Below are 22,125 nucleotides of genomic sequence, written 5' to 3' on the forward strand. Positions count from 1 at the left end.
GTCATGAATGGGCTCCAACGTGAGTTTACCAAGCGCCACGGTTCCTGGCCGATCTCCGCGGGAAGCTATGGATCCCAAGCTTTGGGATGCACGCGCATAACTACAAACTTGTGCTTGTGCCTGGCAAGCATATTACGGGTCACGAGCATCCAATCACAGTGCACGCGATCGGCAAGCTTCACCCAGCGACCATCACTTCTTCCATCTATCAACCCGTGCAACATGCTTCTGGCGCTGGGCTAGAGAGTGGCTGGTAGCCACCAACAATAGAAAGTTTGATCAAGATGCAGACCAACGTTACAAGAAACAACGGCGCGAACTACACTCTTGCAACGCTACAGTAGCAAACCACGAAACTCGTGTCCTCCCATCCCGCCGCCGCAACCCGAACCCGACGAACGAGATGTAGCTGTGCCGGACATTATACGCCGCGAAATGCGACTCATCCCGGATCGGATCAGATGGGTTTGAAGACTGCAGAACGATCCGCGCACACATACGCGATGGGCAGGACAATACTGGCGGAAGTCGTCAGCGGCTTTTCTTGCCGACAGCGCCAGGACCAGATGCTGCGCGAGTCGTACAAGCCTGCAGGAATGTCAACTCGGAGTGTGAGCAAAGTCAAAGTCATCAAACTACACGCGCAGATTGGGCAATTGGAGACGCCAGACTCGTTACTTTTTGAGTTGTTGCCATCCACGCGCGATACTGGCTGCGCAGAGTCGAGACGACGCCGGTTGAGGTCAGACAATACGAGGGCATACAAGTCCCATCACCCAGCATCGCTTTGGATGTATGAATGGGGTTCTCTTACAACTATATTGACATGGGTTATAGCATCGGAAGCCGAGTAATATCGAGCGATCATAACGCCTCCACCCACGCCTATGTCCGATTACCAGCCCCTCCATCGGGCCCAGACATCCACGACCGTATCTCCACCCGCGTCCGAGTCGACCACAAGATACCACCCGAACCCAGCGCCAGCCACACAAGCATGGTTTGGCCAAACCATAACCTTATCCCCGATCGTCAACTCGTTACATTCGCTCCTATCGCCCTCCCAGGTCAAGATACCATGCTCTTGGCTGATGCGTCCAACGATCCATCCCGTCTTTCCCTCTCGCTCGTCATATATGTGCTTAGCGGAAGCATTGCCTAGTGCAGGCGTGACAATACCCCATCCCGGGTAGGACTTGCAAGGTTCGCGACCCATCGCTAGAGAGCCAGCGGATACTAGAGCTTCAGGCTTCGATCGCTCATTGTATACACTTGTTACTTCGAGCAACATCCGAATACCAATGTTAGATCTTGAGAGAGGCTGGAAGGACGACGTGGCTCCACTAGATGAAGTCGATGGCCTAGCATGTGTCGCGACTTGTTGGCAGTCTAGCAACGGGTATACCCCTGCATGCAGCTCGACGACGTGGTCTTTCTGCAGACGTCGAAGCACATCTTGGAACTCTTGGACTTTGGGGCTAGAGCTGGACAGCATGTTCTGTGCTGCTGTCGCGGTAGGTGTTGCGCCCACACTCAGCACCAACTTTCCATCAAAGCTCTTGGGAACAGCCTTGATTGCTGTTTCTAAACCCACCAGTTCCTCGATGAGACCGTTTGCGGCATCGTCTTCTGAGGATCCACCATACGAGTGTCCGAAATGCGAGTAGAACCCTTGCAGAAAGCATCCAGATGTTGGCTCCTGGCTCTTCTCTACTACTGTCTTGACAAGCGATGGGAAAGCCGGAGAGGAAGTCTTGATGCCAGCGCGTTCATAGCCCGTGTCGATTTTGATGAATACTCCTATCTCCAGCTCCGTTCCAGAGGCAGCGAGTCGTTCGTGGAACTTGAGAAAAGCCGCCTCGTTATCGATGATGACACTGACGGATCTCGGCTGCAATTTTGAGGCCAGAGAAACGAGACGCGGGATACCAGATTGAGGGACTGGTACACCGTAAAGTACCTTGAGAGCAGACGTCAGTGGTGCCTTTGTGATTGTGATATATGGGACATACACTAGCCTCCCTCTCCACCCCCTGCGCATAGCACAAGTACGGCAACAAGTTCTCCGCCTCCGCAATCGTGCTAACGATGAAATTCGCTGGTTGGCTCTGCTCTGCTCCCACTTGCATCTGAGAAAGCTCAAGCGTCTTGTGGCTCTTGACGTGGGCGCGGAACCCTACCTTGAGCTCCGCACAGATGTTGAGCATCGCATCGCAGTTCCGCCGTATGATGGCGCGATCGAGCACAATGGCTGGTGTGGGCAGGTCTTCGAGCTGCTTGCCCAGGAACTGTGATAGTAGCGAGGCGCGCGTAGGGAGCGGATAGAAGGGGAGCGGGTTGATGTCCGCCATCTTGAAACTTGAGGTGGTGTTCCGCGTTTCAATTGAGAGATCGAGGTGGCCGGTGTTGATGCTACTCTTTTGATTAAGCTGTCGGAGCGCTTTATATATCCTCAATCAACACTGTCGCATAGATTTTCTAGATCAGGCACCCAGTCGTGAGTCACTCTCTTCCTTCTCGGCGCAAGACCAGATAGAATCTTTACCAGAGTTTGTTGTGGTGATGCTTATCGGCCGTAGGCGTTAGCCGCCGGAGAAAGAATGTGCGGTGCGGATCGGCCGCGCAGCTTTGTCGAACAAGAGCACAGTTTTGCAAGGCCGCGGATGGTCAGAGGTGAGCTGGATAATATTCTGGGGATAATGAGGTCTACTATCGTCGCGATGCTATCTCGAACGGGTTCGATGCGCAATAAGCTGGGGGTAATAGCTTGACGTTGGGTGCGGATCTCGGCGTTAGTACGGAGTGGGGTGCTGCATCGCGACGGGCCCAATAGACAAGCGACTGATAGGCGACAATACACATGTTCATTGAGGATAAACGGGTTGAATTGATGGGGTAAGACGAGGTACCGAAAGTCGTTATAGTTCGGGAAAAACAGCTGCGAACCTCCAAGGCATGACCTAGCGTGTAGACCGCCGAAATCCTTCCTAAGCGCCCGGTCCTGGCCACACACTACTCAATCTCCTCCTTCTTCCCGTCATTGCACTTCCTGGACTCACACTACGAGTACCCATGGCATTCGCTGCGAAACTGTTTTCGAGGATAGCGTCTTCAAGGTCATCCTCCTCTTCGATTCTATGCACTACGTCCTCTGGTGGCTCCTCTTCGAACACAGCCTGCAAATCAGCGTGCGGACTCAATTGCTTCCAGCTCCTCCAGAAACCGATGTCTTGCAGCCAGGTTGTGCGTTTGGAGGGCCCAGGGCCGTTGATGCTGAGGTGGCGACGGGGCTTCCACAGATACCTACGCTCATAGTAGTTGATGGCGAGGAGAATAGGGAAGTTCGAGATACGTATCGCTGAGACGTTGATCTTGTGGAACCAGCGGGGCGAGAGTATGAATTTGAGAGGGAGTAGAATGATGAACGCCAATAGGTTGAGGGGTGGGCGGTAGGCGAATAGCGAATCGGACTTGACACCTTCGAAAGTGAGCACGGCGCGGCGGAATTGGATTTCGGCTGTCGCATCTGCTGCGATCTTGCTGAACGTGTTGGACAGAATCGAGACAAGGACTGTCAAGAATAGTGTGTTACCCAGGAAAGCATAGATCACCATCAGGGTAGGACCGAGAATCTCATGGAACCCAGGAGCTTCATCGATGCCTTGGCCATCCAGACCGAACCAGATCCAGAGCATCCATTTGGAGATAGTGATGGAGTTTGGTGAGTCTTCGTAGCCAACTTCGGGGTTGCTGATGCTCAGCCATTTGAGCGCCAACAGGAAGCCACCAAAGCACCATACAGCGATCAGACTCAGTGCTGTGAACTCCTTGACCATCGCCCTCAGAGCAATGAACAGCATGTTCTCGGGCATAAGGTTGAATGCGATACGTGGGAACAATATTGGGGATGCGACAGCAAGAACGTCAAGGGCTTGTCTACCCGTTTCGTCTTGATTTGTTATCCATCCATGGCACCGCATGCCGAGATAGATGAGAAATATGCCGGCGAATGTGACGTCCAGGAAAGCCCAAAGTTCTTGTGTATGTACCTCCCAACCGTGCTCAAGGCATGATATGAGTTCGTCTAGTACCCAGCCGCTGCCGTAGAGTAAGAACGTGATCTCGGCAATAGTCAGATAGTGATCTTGTCGCATGGTCATACACCAGCAATAGAGTGCGAGCAGTATAAAGAACTGTACAACTTCGATGATGTTGCGCGTTCTCGGTACCATGAGGCGATACTGGTTGAGTGTCGGTGCCTTGCGTGGATCGTAAAGCGATATGGGCTTATACTTGTAGTGATCCGGTATGATATCCATATAGACGGTCGGGGTGTATACGATTCGTCCCCGATAGATAGCGTCAATGACCTTTTGGCTCGCGGAGCCAGCTAGTAGTACCTTACTTTCGGAGACGATAGCCACTTCCAGCGCCGTCAATTTACCCTCATTGTCACCCTGGCCCTGGTACTCTGATATGTGTCGCGGTGGACAACGCTCTTCGGGCGCGCCTTGAAACGGCTGGAAAGGAGCGACCATGATCTGTGCTAAGAGTAGTAGACCAGCTTTACCCGTAGACTCTTCGTCGTGCCGTCGCAGCACCTTCATGGCGACCAGCTCGCAAAGGTTGGCACGCGTCAAATCGACAGTTTGATGATGTTGCTGAAATTGCTGCTCTCGAAGAAACTGCATGCGATTGACGAGTAAACAGTACACGATGGATATGTCGTCTTCATCGTAAAGACGGTCGACCAGTGGTTTTACAATGAGAACGTTCATACGAGGCTCTCGCAGCTGATCCACTGTGTACGGATCTTCGATGACAGCCAAGACGAGACGTCGTATCCTAGAACATGGTCAACATCCGCGGTGCAACTCACATCAACTGCGTTGACCTACCTGTGGATATTGAAATATGTCCTGGTGTTGTTGTTCAAACCAGGCGTACTGGCTGTCCTAGGGATCATAGGCTCACCCTGTCCATTGAAGCACCCATCAGATCCAGCGTAGTCTTCCTCGGGGAGTAAAGTCTCCTGCTCCTCCCTGTTCTTTGCCGATCGTAATGCATCGCTTAGCGTCCTCTGCGTCTCCATCATATGAGGGCGCTTCAGGTACTTTCTGAATTCGATGTGTTTTGATGGCTTCCGCTGAGGCGAAGGTCGACGCTTCGGTGAGACCTCCTCACCACCATTGCTGGAGGGTGCAATAGCACTGTCATTACTGTCGTGGCTTTTGGTGGGATTCGGATTGAACGGTGGCCGAGTGAACGTGCCGTAGGCAGGACTGCCGCTTCTGTTCCAGTCTGGGTTTGATGTTGGGCCTGACATATGAGACTTAAGTAATAGCGGTAGTGAGGTTTCCTCAGGCTGCACAAAAAAGAGCGGGTCCTTCCGGGGGTTGCGGCAGCGCGACAGAAGTAGATAAGCCTCACGTCTGGAGCGTGACTGGCGGAGGGTGCTGCCGTCGATCGAACTTCAATGCGCTTCGCGCGTCGCGACAAATAGATTTAAAGTCGCTCGACGTTTTCGGGCAGGTAGTCTCGTCACGATTGAGGGTTTCGCGTGGCTGCCGATAAGGTGAGAAAAGAAAGCATGGCGCTGCGCCGGTTGAAGGGTCCGCAAGTGAAGTTTCACGCTAACGTGATCGGGCGAGATCTCCCTGATCAGCCGCGACGTCACCCAGTGACAACATCGCGAGGCTGTCGGTTATCGCAGCAGCGCGTGTACAGCCATCATCTCCATCTTCAACTATCATTACAGGGTCCTTGCCTCACTTTCACGAAAGGCGTGACCTCGCCCAAGTGGGAAATGAAGAGCTGCTACCTCGCCTTCGCGCACGTGAGCTGCGCTGTGCACGAGAAGCTTCCATATCGACACGGCGAGCTGCATTCCAGAAATTCAGCAATACGACCAATGGGTACGAGAACGACAGAAATGAGGCGATTCTGATGCTTGATGTAGAGAAACTGGAGCTCGTAGCTTGCTACCCAGGTATCCTGGGAAAGAGACACGGACGCTGGTCAATTGCACATTGGAGCAGTGTTTTTGAGTATGCATATCTGACTACATGATGTACCTCTGTTGACCGCTACATCTATTTCCCGACCCAAGCTGTCAGTCTCAAGACCCCATGATACCCACCTCTCGTCTGCTGAGGTTTCTCAATCGGACCGACATGCTTCTGCGGCAATTACATCGACGTCCTGCGCCGTCCAAGACCCTTCCTACCGTGCCTAGTCGTCTTGTTAGCGCTCTATTCATTCTGTGAGCCTCACAAGTACTTACTGGGTAGACTTCCTGACGGAGTTGGTTGCGGTCTGAGCGAGCTGCTGGGGGAAGATGTAGTTCCGCGGGTTGGCAGTTCTGGAAGGGCCATGTGCAAGGTTACAATGCCTCGAATGGCCCAACGAGACGTTGGTCATGAAGTCCTTGTGGAACTTCCGGTGGGGGATATACCACTTGATGTTGGCGAAGTCGACGTAGCAGTCTGCTAGGAAATAGCGCAAGGGGTCCCAAGCCAGAGTGTAGTAATAGACATGGTTGATCACGTCAGGTCCAGGGTGGTATCGGAAGCCATTCGGCCAGATAAAGTGGAAGTTGTCTACAATAGCGCGAAAGACGATTTGAGCGGAGGTAGAGTCTTCCATTTCCACGGAGAAGAGGTAAAGACTGCTCAAAGTGATGTAGCGAAGCCTAGCGACGGCGTCCATGGTTTGCCCGCCAGCAGTCGGAAACTGTCGTCGGGGAGGCTTGTTGTCGCGAAGGAGCGCGATGTAGTCACTGATGAGACCTGGCGGCCGGCTTCTCATGTCCACCTTGTCCTCGCGGATCTTCTTGCACTGCTTGGCAATCTTTGCTGAGCGTTCGAAAACGAGATCTCGACATAGTTTTGCTTGTGCGACATTTCCACTGTTTGGCAAGAGGTGGAGGAGAGTGACCATAGCAGGTGGCCTGTTGGATATGTGTTAGATGAAGACGAAGAATCTGATAGTGGGGCTTTTACTCTCTCAACGCATCCTGCGCCTTGAGGAATTCTAAGAGGAGTCGCTTGTCGGCCATGGCGAAGGAGATACTTGTTTGGTCCTGTTTGATCAAAAGGGTTCTGTGTGCGATCAAGGAGGACGGGCGGAATATCTTGGGAATAACTTCAAAATCGTTTGCCCGGTTTAGTCACGTTGTGGCGCACGGAACCTTTTCTTTCCCTTTCTTCCAGTACGTCATTCGCTACAATTACGCTCTTTCAGTAATCACCGCGCTCTAGGTGCTGTGAGCTACAGGGTCGATGTGCTATAATTCGTCGTCTCTATTAGCGGCGAGCGGCTTGAGTATATGTTCACTTGCCAGTTTCCAAGTCACGACGGTACCTAGGATACATGCGCAAAACGAAACGAGGACGAAAATCATAGACTGCAACGTATGAGTCTGAGTCTAGTACCCGTGTGCGGGAACCTCACCAGATGAAATTTTCGCTTTACTGATAGAGTACTGCTATATCCTTCCTTTCCGTATCCAGCGAAATTCTAGATCGCAATCGTCGTCTCCGGATTGATCTTCGTCTCAGACCCCTGAGTACAAGATTACCAGCGAGTGTGATATTCCCATAACAGCACCTTCGGTCACAATTCATCCACCGGGCCCTCAACGTAGTATACCGCTATGAAGTTATCAAAGTTCCTTAGCTGAGCGTGATTCCATATCCAGTATTGCCTTCCATCTGGGGAGACGTCATTGACCCAGCCCGCATTTTGACTTGCGACGCAATTTGCTGCCCTTCGATTTGCTTCGTTTATCGCTGTGCCAAGATCATTACAGACACATTCTGTAAACGTACTTTGATGTATCAAGGCATGCTGATCGATGCATCGTATGCCGGTGAAACCCAGAGTAAAGTGATACGGGGGTATGCGGTGACACACAACCCATTTTTGTACCGCCGGCTCGGGCAATGGTTGCACTGCGAGAGGCATGGACTGACCATTCGTCAATAAAGTAGGTGCGGACATGGAGCGACCATTTGTCAATGAAGTAGGTGAAGACATGGAGAAGACCACTTAGCGGAAATCAGATGAGAAAGTCGAGCGATGGGTACACATTGTGCAGGAGGATTAGGAGCGCCACTGATAAAGCCCAATAAGTTTGATGAGAGTCACGAGAGACAATAGTGTGACGTTAATCACCTGTTCGTAGACCGACAAACATACCTACTTACGCGCCGCATCACTCTCACGTAAAGACTGACCTACTCAACGTATATCTAGAATCTTCTACGAGCACCTTCATTGCCGCAAAAGAAGGCTTGTGCCCCTAAGGAATCTTCTTACTGTACGCCGAGTGATCAAATCCAAAGTATACATCGTCTTGTGTGATCGTCGCTGCTTATCGCGGTATGAAATACGTCGGCCCATAAGAATGTCTCGAGATCTTATCTCCGCTGCCCAGGCCAAAGACGCAATCACCCATAGCCACACTTCTCATGCTATTCGTGAATGCGAGATACCAAGTCGACCACGAGCAAGACGTCAGATTGAGCAAAGCAGATGTGGCTCACACAGGACGCCAATGCAAGCCTACCCACCTATTGCCGCGCTAATGTTATTATCTATTGCGACTTCGGCGTAAGGAATGGACAGGACTACCCTATGTTCGAGGACTGTGCCTAATTCTTCGATCGGTCCGGGGAGATTATGGGGGCTTTGCAGAGCGTGGAGTCCTCTGGTCTAAAAATGAAGAAAGACCATGATATTGTGCAGCCCTGACCTGATCGCGTCCAGCCTACAACAGCCAAACACGAGTCCGACATCCTTTGTGCTAGTAGTTCGAACGACAGGGAGCAGTGCATGAAGCTGAAGGACGCAAAGTAATGTGAGCCGAGCAAACGCGAGTACAAATGTTCAATGCGCAGATGGAAGGGTCGTCTGGCGTGTGATGCTGAATGCGGAGTTTGAGCAGCGCAGTCCGAGATAACCTGGCTATCTAGATAGCTTGGGAGCTGATAGAGACTTCACACTGAAGGCCTTGGGATGGTGCGTCGACTGCGAGCGATCCGGTACCTACCTACGTAGTCTGATCAGAAGTAGAAAGGGGTAGCGACAGCGCGACGTCCACGTTGGAGTAGATGAGCTCCATATGTTGAGGTATGCCAGTATGACATGAACCCTTCGGGTAGTGCCTCGGCATCACCTGATTACGCGATGCCTCGCGAACACGGCCGTTTGTACACCGACAATGCCATTATCCCACTTGAGTCAATAGCGCCTACACGGAGCTTCTCTCCGGTTCAAAATCGCGCCATTCTGCTCAAATCTCGTCGTCTGTACAACCATCGTAGCCTGTATTTCCGGTCGCGCAGCCAATGAGAGCCCCAGATTCTCCTTCATGGTACTCTCAGTCACCTGGAGATGGCGCACCTGCCGGAAATAGAGACGTGACTGTTTGTAATCGTAGGTGCCTGACAGGCACCTATCCGTATTGAGGCAAGCGGACCAAAAGGACCATCGCAGCGGGAGATAGACCAGATATCCGGGTCACTCTCGATCGATCCTCAGCCTCGTCTCTCCACTTTGACCAAGCTCTTGATACCTCACTGCTTTGCAGAGCCTCATCATTTTGCTGAACCTCTTCGCTGAACCTCTTTTCTTTGCTAATACCTTTCGCGATGGCCACTAACACTTTCAAAGACTACTACGCGGACCTCGGTCTCCAGCTTGGCGCTTCCACTGATGCCATCAAGAAGGCATTCCGTGAACTCGCTAAGACGCATCACCCCGACAAGTCCGGTGTAGCAGATGCCGATGTCTTCCGCCGCGTTCGCGAAGCTTTCGAGCAGCTCACCAACACCGAGTACCGCACCGAATACGACCGCACCTACATGCGTAACAAGTACCAGACTAGCGCTCCCACTGAGCAGACGAACCATGATACCGGTAACGAGAACTCCGGTGGCAAAGGCCCCGCCAACTACGAGGCTGGTAGAGCAAGCCCGCCGCCTCAGAAGCCGTTCCGCAAGCCATACGAGGCAAGCTGGCAGTACTACCTGGGCAAGGAGTATACCGCATGGCAGGAGAAGGACGCAGCCTACCGCATGAGGCACCCTGAGGCCTATGAGAGGTATGTAGGATCCATCATGTCCAAACCTGATCTTTGCTAATATTCTTTTCAGTCCGTTCGAAGGCGGGCCTCCAACTCCCAAGCCTGGTGCGAAGGCACATGGCATGGTTGTGCAGATGTCGCACCCCTGCAGCCAACAGACGTGCGTCTACAAGAGCACAGCATGGCGCGTTCAGGTTGGTGGGGAGGACCATTGTGTGTTTTGCATGGCCGCTCACACCGGCGGCATGAGATGTCCTGGTTGTGAGGCCCTGGCCTGCAAGGCATGTGTGGAGAAGATTCGCGCGCTGGAGCGGAGCCCTTTCGAGGGTATGAGATCCAAGGCCCAGTACTGCTCCTCCGGTGGTTGAGCAAGGAGTAGAATTGTGAGAGACATGAGTGATGGTGGAAGATGTTCAAGGATGGTTGAATAGGCTCCAAATTACCAAGGAATAGATATTCATGTACCAATGTGCACTCCCAAGCTTCTCTTCATCGTGAATACCGCCCTCAGTTTACACCCACAGATACCCAGAGCACGTTCGCGAGAACATCTCACACAAAAGAAAACTGAACAGGTTTGCCGCCTACATCAATGTAGAAACGTGCAAAGTGGGTGACCTAACGTCAATGTAGGCTCCAGGGTGTTTGATGTTTTCTTTGAAAGGGGTGCGAAGATGGATGTATCCACGATGGGGTGCCGTCATATCTGAAACCAGCCCCCTTGGTTTCACGCGGCAGCTGCTCGCGAAGCCGCGGTCGGTTGTTCCTGCCGCCCCTGACGGCGCATTGACCCCGCACAAACCAAGACCTTGCATCATTGACGCGCCCAGCCGTCCCACATTTTAGAAACGCCGTGGTGTGTCACTCCACTTATTGACGCGCAAGCCCCCCAAGCCTATCGTCAGCCCGTACCGGGAGGGGACCTCCATGTATGACGCCCGGCGCTGTGCTGCTCCGCGGTCCATGATTGGGATCAGCTTGGCCGAGTGCACAAAGCGGCTATTCTATTCGGGACACCATCAAGTTAGCATACCGTGTTCGTATCTCCTTGTCCTAACAACGTGAGCAGTGGCACGGGACAAGGACACTAATTCATTCTATACTAATCCCTTCGATTCACTGGGCCATTTCAGAGCTAGTGCTGTTTACAACATCTTGACGAATCGAGACCTTGACCTTCTACATTCCTTTGTGTTTTGCTGGACATACACTCATCCACCACCGACCGTCGCCCTTCGCTCATTTCAACAATACAAGTCCACATTCAACATGGACCTTTATCGAGCTACATTCGCTGGATCGCTAGTGCTCAATGCACTTGCTTTCTACCAGTCGCACCGCTCACGCAAGGCGGCCGTCGTAGAGACTGCGACTACGGAAAAGAAAGACGAGCATCAACATGTAGAGCCGGATCTAGAGGGCTTGAGCAAGCTGAAGAAGCGCTTCTTCCCTATTTATTTGCTCGTCAATGCCGCGGACTGGCTCCAAGGGCCGTACATATATCCTATTTACAAGGGTATGTTGGACGAACTACTGTTCTACAGACTGACCGCTAACGGATATGTAGATGAGAAAGGACTCTCGGAAGAAACAGTCGCATTCCTATTCCTTACTGGGTTCATCGCCGCCGGCATCTCCGCATCTTTCGTAGGCGCACTCGCAGACCGATATGGGCGCAAGACAGCATGCTTGGGTTACTGCGCCCTTTACTCTCTGTCCTGCGCCACTCTCCTTACCAACAACATCTACGTTCTCTTCTTCGGTCGCATCCTCGGCGGTGTTTGCGGTACCGTCCTTTGGAGCGTCTTCGAAAGCTGGCTAGTTGCTGAGTTCAACCATCTCATGCTGCCCGATGGTGAACCGCACCTCAGCGCGATATTCAGCACGATGACCACGTCCAACACATGTGTAGCCATTGGTGCGGGTATCTTCGCTGAGTGGGCAGTCAGGATGGCAGGCACCGCAAAGGCGCCGTTCATGGCCTCCATTGCGTGCTTGAGCCTGTCCTTCCTTGCCATCTCGAACTTCTGGGGAGAGAACTACGGTTCAAGCAGTCGGAGAGCATCAGAGACTGAGGGGCTGCTCCAGCAGGAAGAGGCCACCCCAGCTCCTCCAGCTACTTCTGCTCTCCGGACTATTCTACGTGGTACGTTGAAGCCTCGTTACCTGAGATTGCTTTATTAATTGACATTTAGATCGCAACATCATGATGCTTGCGTTGGTCTCAGGATTCTTCGAAGGATCTCTGTTCCTATTTATCTTCTTCAAGTTTCCGGCGCTGAAGCTCAGTCACAAGTTGGCGGGCTCAACAGATGGTGAGCAGCCTTCTATCCACTCTATGCAAGCACAACCAGGCTAACACCAACCAGAACTGCCATTTGGTCTCATCTTCGCCATCTTGATGTGTTCGATGATGTTTGGTTCGCTCCTTTACAAACATCTCTCCACATCTGCCTCACCTGTGCCAGCACAAAAGATTCTGACAGGCATCCTCGCAGTCTCATCCGCCTGCTTCTTTGTTCCTGGGCATTTCCGGGACGAGCGCGTCACGCTATGGTGCTTCTGCATATTTGAGCTGTGCTGCGGAGTTTACTACCCCGCAATGGGCTCTTTGAAGAGCAAGCTCGTCGAGGACGGCTCAAGGGCCAGCATTTACGGCATTCTTCGCATTCCGCTCAACGTTTTCGTTGTGCTTGCTTTGAGCACTACGAAAGAAGGTAAGCATCGCCGCTTTGTGTGGGACAAGAGGCCTAAAACTAACAATGAGTCCAGGCGAAGCGCATCGCGACACCGTATTTACCACGTGCAGCGTGCTCTTGGTGGCGGCTGCCATCGTCGTTCACAAGACCCTCACATGATCTCATTACAGTTTCCACTTTCCTTTTCTGTCCCCCTGCATGGCACTAAAACTAAACATAACCTCGGGAGTACGCATCCATCATCAGAAAGCCTCGCGCGAACCGGAGCAACATCCAAGATAGTCGCATCGCGAAATAGCGATTTACATGTATTATACCCACAATTCCATTGATAGATACCATTGATCCTATGACATCATGCTTGCGACGCGTCTGGAGTGTGCGTCTTGAAACGCGTGCGCCGTGCCTCAGCTGCAGGAGCAGCAAGACAAAGACACGGACGAAACAACCGCCCATGTTGATCAATCGACCCACATCTGCCCCGCCGCCTCATCGTCCGCCGTGCGGCTAGTCATCCTCCCCGTCGTCCACTAGTCGCAGTGGTATCCTGACTGGTGCGAAGATAGCGGCGTGCGGCTTGAGCGGGGTTTCGTAACATCTAGCCCGTACGGGTCTTGGATGTTCTTGTTCGATCAATGCTAAATCTGTAACGGGGGTCTACCTGATGTTTGGTTGTGATAAGCGCTCGGCAGATGTACACGTAACACTGTTGGCCTTTCCGCTGTTCTTGTTTCGCGTATCCTTGGCATATCTAAAGGACCGATGTCCACCATGCCGCCAGACTAGGAGTCAAGTTGTCTGGGGCCTACTTGTCGTGTATCTTCAAACCCTTGGCTTCACTATTGTCTCCTCCTTCTTTCACTCTTCTTTCTCTCTTTGTGTACGCTTGACGCGATTGTTACCTCCACCGATTCAACTCGGAGGTCACACATCACGGTCGTTCCTTCGACTCAACTCTGCCCACCAATCCCACGTCACTCTTTTCCACCTGCAAAGATGTTCAGGTCTTTCGGTGGTAGGTTCAACTTCTTCGTTGTCCTTTGAACACGTGCTAACACAACGTACAGCCCGCATATTCGCTGGAATATTCGTCGTCGTTTTCCTAATCGTCATTTTCCATAATGAAGAATCCGCTGGCACGGCACTACTTCCTTACCTCCCCGTCCTCCCATCAACAGGGTCCTCGCAACCCTCCTCCATCCTGCAAGCATGGATAAAAGACCGATCAGCGCTCTCGGAAAAGTCGTGGAAGAAGAGCGTTGAGCTCCGAGACCAGATGGCCAAGTCGCATCCGGACAACCCGAAGATTCCATTCTTCCCAATGGACTTCCTCAAATACCCCTTCACAATCTGGGACTTCTTCCCACCAACATGGACATGCCCCCACGACATCCAGCGCGTCGGCAGACTCGGTGACGGAGGAAAATGGGTATGCGGAATGAACATCTACGAGAGTCTCCCCGCACCCAAGTCCGCTTCCGCTACCATCGGATCGCAAGAACCCCTCGTGGACGCGCAAGATGGCCTGGTCATGTACAGTTTCGGTATCAACGGCGAGTCCTCCTTCGAAGCTGAGATGCTCGAGCGCGTCCCCAGCGCCCGCATCTGGGGCTACGACTTCTCAGTCGACTCATGGGGCCCCCAAATCGCCGAGAAGCATCGCCACCGCACCTTCTTCAAGAAGGTCGGCCTAGGCAAAGAGGACAAGCATGAATCCGACCCGCCATTCTGGACCCTACCCGCCTTGATGAAGCAGAACAACCACACCTACATCGATATCCTGAAAATTGATATCGAAGGCAGCGAGTACGACGCGCTAGACACGATGATGAATGCTTTCGACAACATGAAGACCGCATCTGGAAAATCTGTCCTGCCCATCGGCCAGGTCATGATCGAACTGCATCTCGGCGACGGCATCAATCTCGATAACGCGGGCGGCGGTGGCAGCATAGACTTTGGCCGCTTCAGGTCATGGTGGGAAAGGCTCGAGCGCATGGGTATGCGACCCGTGTGGATGGAGATCAACCTATTTGCTGTTACCCTGGGTAAGAGCAAGGCGAACCCGAGATGTACGGAGTACGTCTGGGTCAATGCCAAAGATCAGCGAAGTGTTCTTTGGAATGTATAAATAGCATCTGCTTCGGCAGCAGGATGAGCGGCGTTTGGAGCTTGACTCCGGCATCATAGATATCACGTTCAGCCAATTCATCCTCATTATTTTCTTTGACGATACGTGTTCTTAATTGCGGCGTAGGTTGCTTGTGATGTGGTTGTACATTCCTTGAAAACGCCGAGCTGTCGAACTGCCGTGCCCGCGGGCGACGCTGATGTCAGATGGAGACTTGTCTGAATGCGATCTAGCGTTTGGCTCTCCCAGCCGCGCCGCTCTCCCAGTGCCACTTCAACATCTTTCCATTGCGAACAATCCCCAAGACAAACAAAGACACATGTCATTATGCGAACACGAGTCCGCTCCGCCCCATGCAAGACTCCCAAGCCCTAGCAAGCATTGTCGCAAGCCTCCCACCAGCGCCTCACATCCTGCGCCCACCATGACCGGGCAGCTAACGTTTCGGCGCCGAACTCCGTGCGCGTTACAAGATCCAGCCTCGCAATCAACCCGAGATTCTAAGCATTTGACCCGAATAATGCTATGCAGCCGGTGTTGTTAATATTGTGGTTCTGCGGATCCGCTGACGATGTGGTTGAATGCTACCCTCCTGCGGAATTTAGAAGATCGCAATCAAGAGAGGGGTGTTGATACCGCGGTTGGAACTAAGCCGCGATTAGACTTCCCCATGGGGCCGCATCTTGAGCCGTCGCCGCCTTGTCGAGATCAAGATCTAATATCCGAGGAGAGACCGGTGGTAAGCCCTAGACATGGAGGTTGGGAAGTGTCGAACTCCTTGCGCATTTCACCACATGAGCTCCGCTGAGTTGAGGGTTCATTAATCACATAGTGCTAATTGTGCGATCTGGGCTCGCACGACTCGTCTGAAACCACGCCTATCCGCGCTTCGTGTGTCTGAAGCGGCGCCAAGCGCCGAGACATTAACAGCCTGCCGCTTCTAGAAGTCTGACTGCCCGGGGAGAAGAAGGAGGTTCGCATCGCTAAAGTGCAAAGGTTGTGCTAGGACGGCGTTCCAACCGATCTTCAAACATGAGGATACACTTCACTTCGAAGAGATATTTATCGAGGCTTTCGCGAAGGCAACACCAGAGTAGACCGCTTTTGTTCGAAGCGGGCCGGGCCGAACGCCGTTGGGAAGGGAACATGCGTGCTACGGAGACAGGGCACAAAGATGCCTATAACCTGAGGTGAACCAGATGTGTCATCTTCCTCATGTTTAAGTCACGAATGCAAAGGCCGCCCACAAGTACGCCGCGTCCCCATGAAGCGCAAGAGGAAGTGCAAGCACATTCTGTGTGTATAGGTATATTGAGACCTCGTCTCCATTCTCGGGATCATGACCCGTACCTACTCACCACTACCTAGTCCACTCCCGAAAATCTTGTCTATCCTGGTCGCTCTCTCCCATACCACCTCTCCCCTTCCGTCATCTCCACCCTTCTTCTTGAAATACAGTATACGATGCTGAGGTATGAACTCCTCATCCGTCTGCTCAGTCTTCCATTTCTCAAGACCAGTCTCCTTCGCGCCCAAAAAGCGGTCTTCATATCCGATGATGTAATCGCTCGGATCAAGACTCGGGTCCCAGCGTAGACGGTTGAGAACATCGGAGGCAGGACGTAGTTTTGTTCTCGATAGAGGTGTTGAGGTGGGCTTCGGACGCTGAGGTATCGTACGCTGAGGCTTGCTCTCATCGGCGTCTTCAAGGTCTTCATCAATCTCTTCTTCATCGTCGGAGTCTGAATCCATGTCCATGGCGTAGATACCCCATTCTCGATCGTCCAGTCGCAAGCCTTTGACATCGCTAGACCTTACTAGCGAAGCATCGATCCATGAAGTGCTTGTATCGAAGTTCTTCTCGTCGGTCCGCAGCTGCGTCAAGAAACGATCCAGTACCTTTTCCAGAGCTTGCTTGGCGAGTTGCTTGTCGTCCGCGCTGTGTGCTGAGACGGCTTTCTCGGATTTCGAGATGCCGATCAGGTAACAGCCTTGGTACTCTTTGCCCTCTCCCACGTCGAACGAATTGCTATCGACGAAGCGAGCTGGCCAGATTTGTACTTCCGATTTGGGTATGGCTTTGTGGATGTCTATCATGGTTAGTGAAATGATTGCGCAATAGGTATTTGGAATAAGCGGCTTACCTATGACGAGCGAGATGCAGCGAGACTCGACCCAACCGACTAGGCTCTTACCCTTCGCCAATGTACGGCCCCAAAACTGGATGTCAACCTTGACGAAGTTGTTGTGGTTGCGGAGGAACTCTGCAGCTCCATGAGGAAGTTGCGACCCTGATTCTGGAGCAGATGGCGCACCGAAGAACGTCTCCCACGTCATTCCTGGCTCGCAAAGCTGCTTTTCGGCGGTCTTGAATGCCTTAACGAGCAGCTGTAAGCCGGGAACCGTAGCCGTATGAGCGATATTCGAGTTGGGTGCGTGGTAACCCAACACCACCATCGGCTCTCTTGCGCTGCGATAATAACGTGGCATCTTCTTGTGGAAGATGGCATCGTAGACCATGTCGTTCGTCCAATCGAACTGAGCATAGTGATGGAAGAAACTCGCAATAATGTCTGCAGCCGTGACTGGGCCAGCATCATGCCCAAGACTTTTGCAAACCCATGAGAGCATGAGCGTGATGTGTACGCCTCCAAGGAATCCGAATTTCGCACTATACATGCCGCGCTGGACAGCCCATAGCTTGATGGAACGATAAGCTAGGCGGAATGCAGAAAGTGACGGCAGTGTACGTTGAATGTATAGCAAATCGCGGTAAGGCTTGAGCTTGCGGAGTGAGAGAATAGAAAGGTTGAAAATGGGATCGGATGTCGGGATGTTCCGGAATTCATGCCACCTAGTTGCTTAATGTCAGCGTTGCTATATCGCAATCGTTCCATGAGACTCACCTCTCGACGACCTGGGGCGCAGGACAATATTGCAGATCCATGAATATGCCGTTGACGGACAGTTCGAGCATGGTGCCGGTGCTGGCCTCAACCTTCCGCAAGATCCTGACACCTTTGACTTCTGCTTTGGCAAGTCGTTGTCGAGCGAGCCGGAAGAAGGTCTTAGAGCTAATGGTGCCGATACAAAGGCAGTCGACGTCCGAGTCTGCAGTCCATACACCCAAGGCGTACGAGCCAACTGGCACTATAACCAATGGTATATCAGGTTGCGCTGGATCTCCATCGTCTGATGTACCCAGTAGTATGTGCTGGAGGCTTGCAAGTGCGTCGCACCGATTGCTCGCTTGATCTTCGTTCGGGAACATGCCGTGGGTCTCGAGCACTGAAACGAGGCTCGTGGTCTCTGCCAAAGTTCCATCCACTCGCTTGTGTTCCACGGCAGGCCGATTTGAGAAGGCTGCTTCATTTCCGGTGCTCGCGACCGCTTCGTTCACTTTAATCTTCGCTCTCACTCCATAATGGTCACTGGCTGCGACCTGTGCACCGTCGATCATCTCCGGAACGCCGAAATGGTTGAAGCGGTCTATGCGAAGTGAATCCTGCGACCGAAATAGTATCCTATCGTAACGCTGTGGCCGATCGTGAGAAGTCGTAGTCGTTCCTGCGGCCAGTCGGTTGTTCTGGGGATCGAATGTCGCGCCCTCTTCGCCCTCGAACACATCTCCAGATGCAGTTGTACTCGCTTCGTCCACTCCTTCAACACGGGCAACAGACCAAGCATCAGATAACCCCGCTTCCCGAATCTCGGCCTCAACTGTTGCTAACAGGGATACAGTCTCGCTGGATATGGACTGGTCTTTGACGGAGGTCTCAATGGTGTAAGTCGACGTGACCAGGTTGAAATCCCCTGCGATGACCCATGGCTCGCTTCCATAGTGCTGTTCTAGATGGCGTATCAAAGTCCCCATCTGAGCTTTCTTAGTAGCGACTGAGCCATCAGTAAGACCGGCAGTCAAATGAACTCCAGCGACAACTAAGCTCCCCAAGCCCTTAGTGCCAGATGCCGTGACGCCTCTCAATCGCGCAACGACAGCGCTCTTGTGCTTGCGATGGAAGGGTACTGAATGCCAGCTAAAAGGATAGCGGCTCAGAATGACGACGTTCCGTAGACTGGGGAGAGGACCTAGATCGTTTTGGCATGGCGGACCATGCGAAACAAATGGGTATATGTGTGCAATGTCCTGACGAGTGAAAAGTAGATAGTCAAGAAAGTCGTCGGAGACCTCTTGCAGTACTAATATGTCGGCCGTCGCTTCTTCTGATAGGACGGTGTCCACAATCAACGGGTCGCGGTCATGGTCCGGCGGATACTCAGTGTCTACCAGGACATTGTAACTCGCAACAGTGATTTCTTCTGATTCAACCTCGATCCTATTCTCGCATGTGTGCGGTGACCATCTGGATTCGTTGGGATCGAAGCAGAGGGCTGGCACGTCGCGCACCTCGAAATCCTCAAGTAAGGAATCATGCTGAGTTTCATCGACATCCGGTCGGGGTGCAGCCGGATTCGATTTGGGCATCTTTACCCAGTAGTCTGGAATGTGAGGTCTCCAAACATCGCCTGGACCGCCAATATCGATAGTTCCATACAACCGCATGTAGTCAGTTGACAGCGCGCCAGTCGTTTTTTCACGAATAAGGATAGCAAGCGTGCCGACGCGGAAGTGTATGTTTGGTAATCTTTGAGCCTTGCGTAGGAGGTATGACTGTGAGAGCAGAGGATTACCCTGTGTCTGACCGATAGTGAGGTGGGGAGTAAATCGAGAAGGACCTTGGCCTAGTGCTTGCAGTACAGTCCTACGCAGCGAAACGAAAGGCGAGTCTTCCTCACCACGGTCATCGGTACCAAGAAATACGGTGAAGTTGTTCTTTTGCACGAAACCACCGGCTTGAACCAGTTCTACATCGATGGGTGTCGCTTGGGTGGAATGCTGTGCCAGGTACCCTTGAATCTGCTCTTGTGCTTTGGGAAGCTGCTCTGGTGCAACGAAAGGGTATACGAGGTTGATGTGAGGTGGCCACTAAAAAGATTAGACCCCTAGTCAATGTGTGCTTTCTCTGAATCCAGAGCGGGTCTCGCTCACCTTCCCATAGGCCTTGTCGTAAAGTTCCCGCAGCTGATCTACGTGACCGCATTGAGAAGCGGGTGGGATGATGCACAACGCTGTATCGTAAGAAGTCGTTGACATCCGCGCTGGAGGAGAAGTATGGTCGGTAGCCGCCATGTCTAAAAGCAGAACGAGATGCAGAGAAGACGATTGAAAGGGGTATGTCGAGTGCGTCAGAAAGGACTCTGGCGTCTAATGATTCTGATCTCTTGTAAGTGTGCAGCGATCTTTATGTCTTGTACAAGAGACACGCTCAAACACTTTACTCCACTCCGTTACTCACTCCGTGAATCAGCATGCTTCCCAATGAGGCGATACATATGACTCCGGGGGCTGTTGAGCCTCATGCAGGAGGCGCAGGCAGAGTGAGCAAAAGTGAGTCATTCGCGCTAACCAAAACGAAGCGGTCTCTGGCTTCAGGGCTGGGTGAGGTGCTGCGAGAACGCGTGCAGTCGAACCTGTAATGCGATGGTATGTGTAACAGCATTGAGCGCACTGCAATGTGACTCAAACAAAGTCGGGCCTGTTCTCATGCAATGGCGAGTTGATGGCTGTGTGCTCCCATCGGCCCGAGGCTCAAGTGGGGTCAACCGCGCCTGCGCCTCAGGGCTGCGGTACCTGCCTGCGCAGGCATCGCGAACAACCCATGCAACCTTCCCCCGGGGCCTCACCCAACCTTGTCGCGGCCTCTACCAGCAAGCAGCTATGGTCGGCTTTCTAGATCTACCGAGCGAACTGGTCTTCAACATCATCGACCTTGTGCTCTCGTCACCTACTGTTTTACCGAAGAATGGCACGCGTCATCGACCCAGCTATCCAACTGGCATACGCAATCTTTGCTGTGTACCGAGCCTGGATTATTTGAAGGATTCAGGGGTTTCAAGCCTTCTACTAACCAGTCAACGAATGTATCGCGAGACCAAAGAATATCTCTCAAAAGCGCCGCGGAACTTCGAGGTCGATGTCGCAGTTATTGATGACCACTGGTTCTGGCCGACACGGCGCGTTATTCCCGTGCGCGAGCTTGAAGGAACCATCGAGAGATTATACATCAACATAATCCCGTGCTGTACCACAGATAGACGGCATCTGCAGACGGACTGGGATCTCGAAGGCCGGAATCCAGCAGACTTGTCCACTTTGTGGCTGCTTCTTGCCGGAGGACTGTCGTTCCCGTTGGCTCGCTTCTTACTCGATGATAGTCCGAAAAGACATCGATCACAAGTTTTCCGGGGTTTGGAAACATGGGTCGACCCACTGTTGGACGAGGACTTAGATGATGGCCGGAACATACCTGTTACTCGGATTGACACTGTGACTATCAATATTGATACGTGGAGGTATGGAAACGGCAACAAAGAGATCAGTCTTGCAGAAATACCTTTCCGTAAGATTGAAGGTCTGGCACATCTGGACTTTAAGGAGCTGTACCCAGTGGACTTCGCAAAGTCAGAAACCTACCTTCGCGAATTGTACAAATACATCGATGAGCGACTGTATGGTACGGGGAAAGTAGCGAAAAAGATCGGAAAGATACAATTTTACCTTGATGGAAAGTTGTCAAGAGAATTGAACACAGTGGTATGACACAACGGCCAAGCTGTACCGCAGGGCGACGCTATGTGGAACTCACAATCCCTCCTGAACGCAGACACCAGCAATGCCTAGCCTATCAGATCAACCCAACTTGCTTATCGTCGACATCGCGGTCACGGCCTGTTCACCCGACACATCACTATTTATCGGCATACAAAGCCGCACCCAGACGGTGATGAATATCATGGGGAACAGCCATTCTTACTTCGGTTCAAACATCATCCAGGACCGGAGCAATTGAGGAGTGATTGTTGAAGAACTGGCAGCGACTGGTCTGAAGTCGCCAACGACGAACATGACAGGAAGATGGAGCTAGGATGCATGCCGAATGTTTGACGGTATCAGGCGCAAGGCTTGACTCCCCATCAGGGCAGCACCAAGCGATGCTGTGTTGGCATTTGGATCCGAATGCGAGTAGCGCTCAACAAGTCTGGCAGGGCGAGCATGCAGCAGTTCGTCGCACAACCGCTTCTGGACGCATTGCGTATGGATTAAGGAGCGTATTCTGTTCACCCTATGCTCTCGCAATCTGGTTTTC

The 22,125-nt window shown here is 52.4% G+C and overlaps 7 protein-coding genes across 7 annotated transcripts; 3 read left to right on the plus strand and 4 right to left on the minus strand.

Annotated features, from left to right (window-relative positions):
- Positions 1-895: 895 nt before the first annotated feature.
- Positions 896-2,351, minus strand: J4E85_006099 (uncharacterized protein; the record flags this gene model as incomplete). The annotated part of the gene is made up of 2 exons (XM_051470339.1): positions 896-1,960; positions 2,013-2,351. 2 exons carry the CDS (start codon positions 2,349-2,351, stop codon positions 896-898), a joined length of 1,404 nt encoding a protein of 467 aa, XP_051325827.1.
- Positions 2,352-2,987: 636 nt separating this feature from the next.
- Positions 2,988-5,326, minus strand: J4E85_006100 (uncharacterized protein; the record flags this gene model as incomplete). The annotated part of the gene is made up of 2 exons (XM_051470340.1): positions 2,988-4,845; positions 4,899-5,326. The coding sequence occupies 2 exons, from the start codon at positions 5,324-5,326 to the stop codon at positions 2,988-2,990; spliced, it is 2,286 nt and encodes a 761-aa protein (XP_051325828.1).
- Positions 5,327-6,279: 953 nt separating this feature from the next.
- On the minus strand, positions 6,280-7,057 carry J4E85_006101 (uncharacterized protein; the record flags this gene model as incomplete). The annotated part of the gene is made up of 2 exons (XM_051470341.1): positions 6,280-6,949; positions 7,002-7,057. The coding sequence occupies 2 exons, from the start codon at positions 7,055-7,057 to the stop codon at positions 6,280-6,282; spliced, it is 726 nt and encodes a 241-aa protein (XP_051325829.1).
- Positions 7,058-9,653: 2,596 nt separating this feature from the next.
- J4E85_006102 (uncharacterized protein) lies at positions 9,654-10,455 on the plus strand (the record flags this gene model as incomplete). Its single annotated transcript, XM_051470342.1, has 2 exons — positions 9,654-10,105; positions 10,158-10,455. The coding sequence occupies 2 exons, from the start codon at positions 9,654-9,656 to the stop codon at positions 10,453-10,455; spliced, it is 750 nt and encodes a 249-aa protein (XP_051325830.1).
- A 901-nt stretch (positions 10,456-11,356) lies between these two features.
- On the plus strand, positions 11,357-12,945 carry J4E85_006103 (uncharacterized protein; the record flags this gene model as incomplete). The annotated part of the gene is made up of 5 exons (XM_051470343.1): positions 11,357-11,603; positions 11,655-12,233; positions 12,283-12,402; positions 12,457-12,804; positions 12,860-12,945. The coding sequence occupies 5 exons, from the start codon at positions 11,357-11,359 to the stop codon at positions 12,943-12,945; spliced, it is 1,380 nt and encodes a 459-aa protein (XP_051325831.1).
- Positions 12,946-13,782: 837 nt separating this feature from the next.
- On the plus strand, positions 13,783-14,917 carry J4E85_006104 (uncharacterized protein; the record flags this gene model as incomplete). Its single annotated transcript, XM_051470344.1, has 2 exons — positions 13,783-13,801; positions 13,854-14,917. 2 exons carry the CDS (start codon positions 13,783-13,785, stop codon positions 14,915-14,917), a joined length of 1,083 nt encoding a protein of 360 aa, XP_051325832.1.
- A 1,350-nt stretch (positions 14,918-16,267) lies between these two features.
- J4E85_006105 (uncharacterized protein) lies at positions 16,268-20,072 on the minus strand (the record flags this gene model as incomplete). The annotated part of the gene is made up of 4 exons (XM_051470345.1): positions 16,268-17,007; positions 17,062-17,771; positions 17,824-19,904; positions 19,968-20,072. The coding sequence occupies 4 exons, from the start codon at positions 20,070-20,072 to the stop codon at positions 16,268-16,270; spliced, it is 3,636 nt and encodes a 1,211-aa protein (XP_051325833.1).
- Between the last annotated feature and the right edge of the window lie 2,053 nt (positions 20,073-22,125).

This window comes from Alternaria conjuncta, assembly GCF_024043145.1.
Source record: "Alternaria conjuncta strain BMP 0040 chromosome Unknown scaffold_8, whole genome shotgun sequence".
Taxonomy (NCBI): domain Eukaryota; kingdom Fungi; phylum Ascomycota; class Dothideomycetes; order Pleosporales; family Pleosporaceae; genus Alternaria; species Alternaria conjuncta.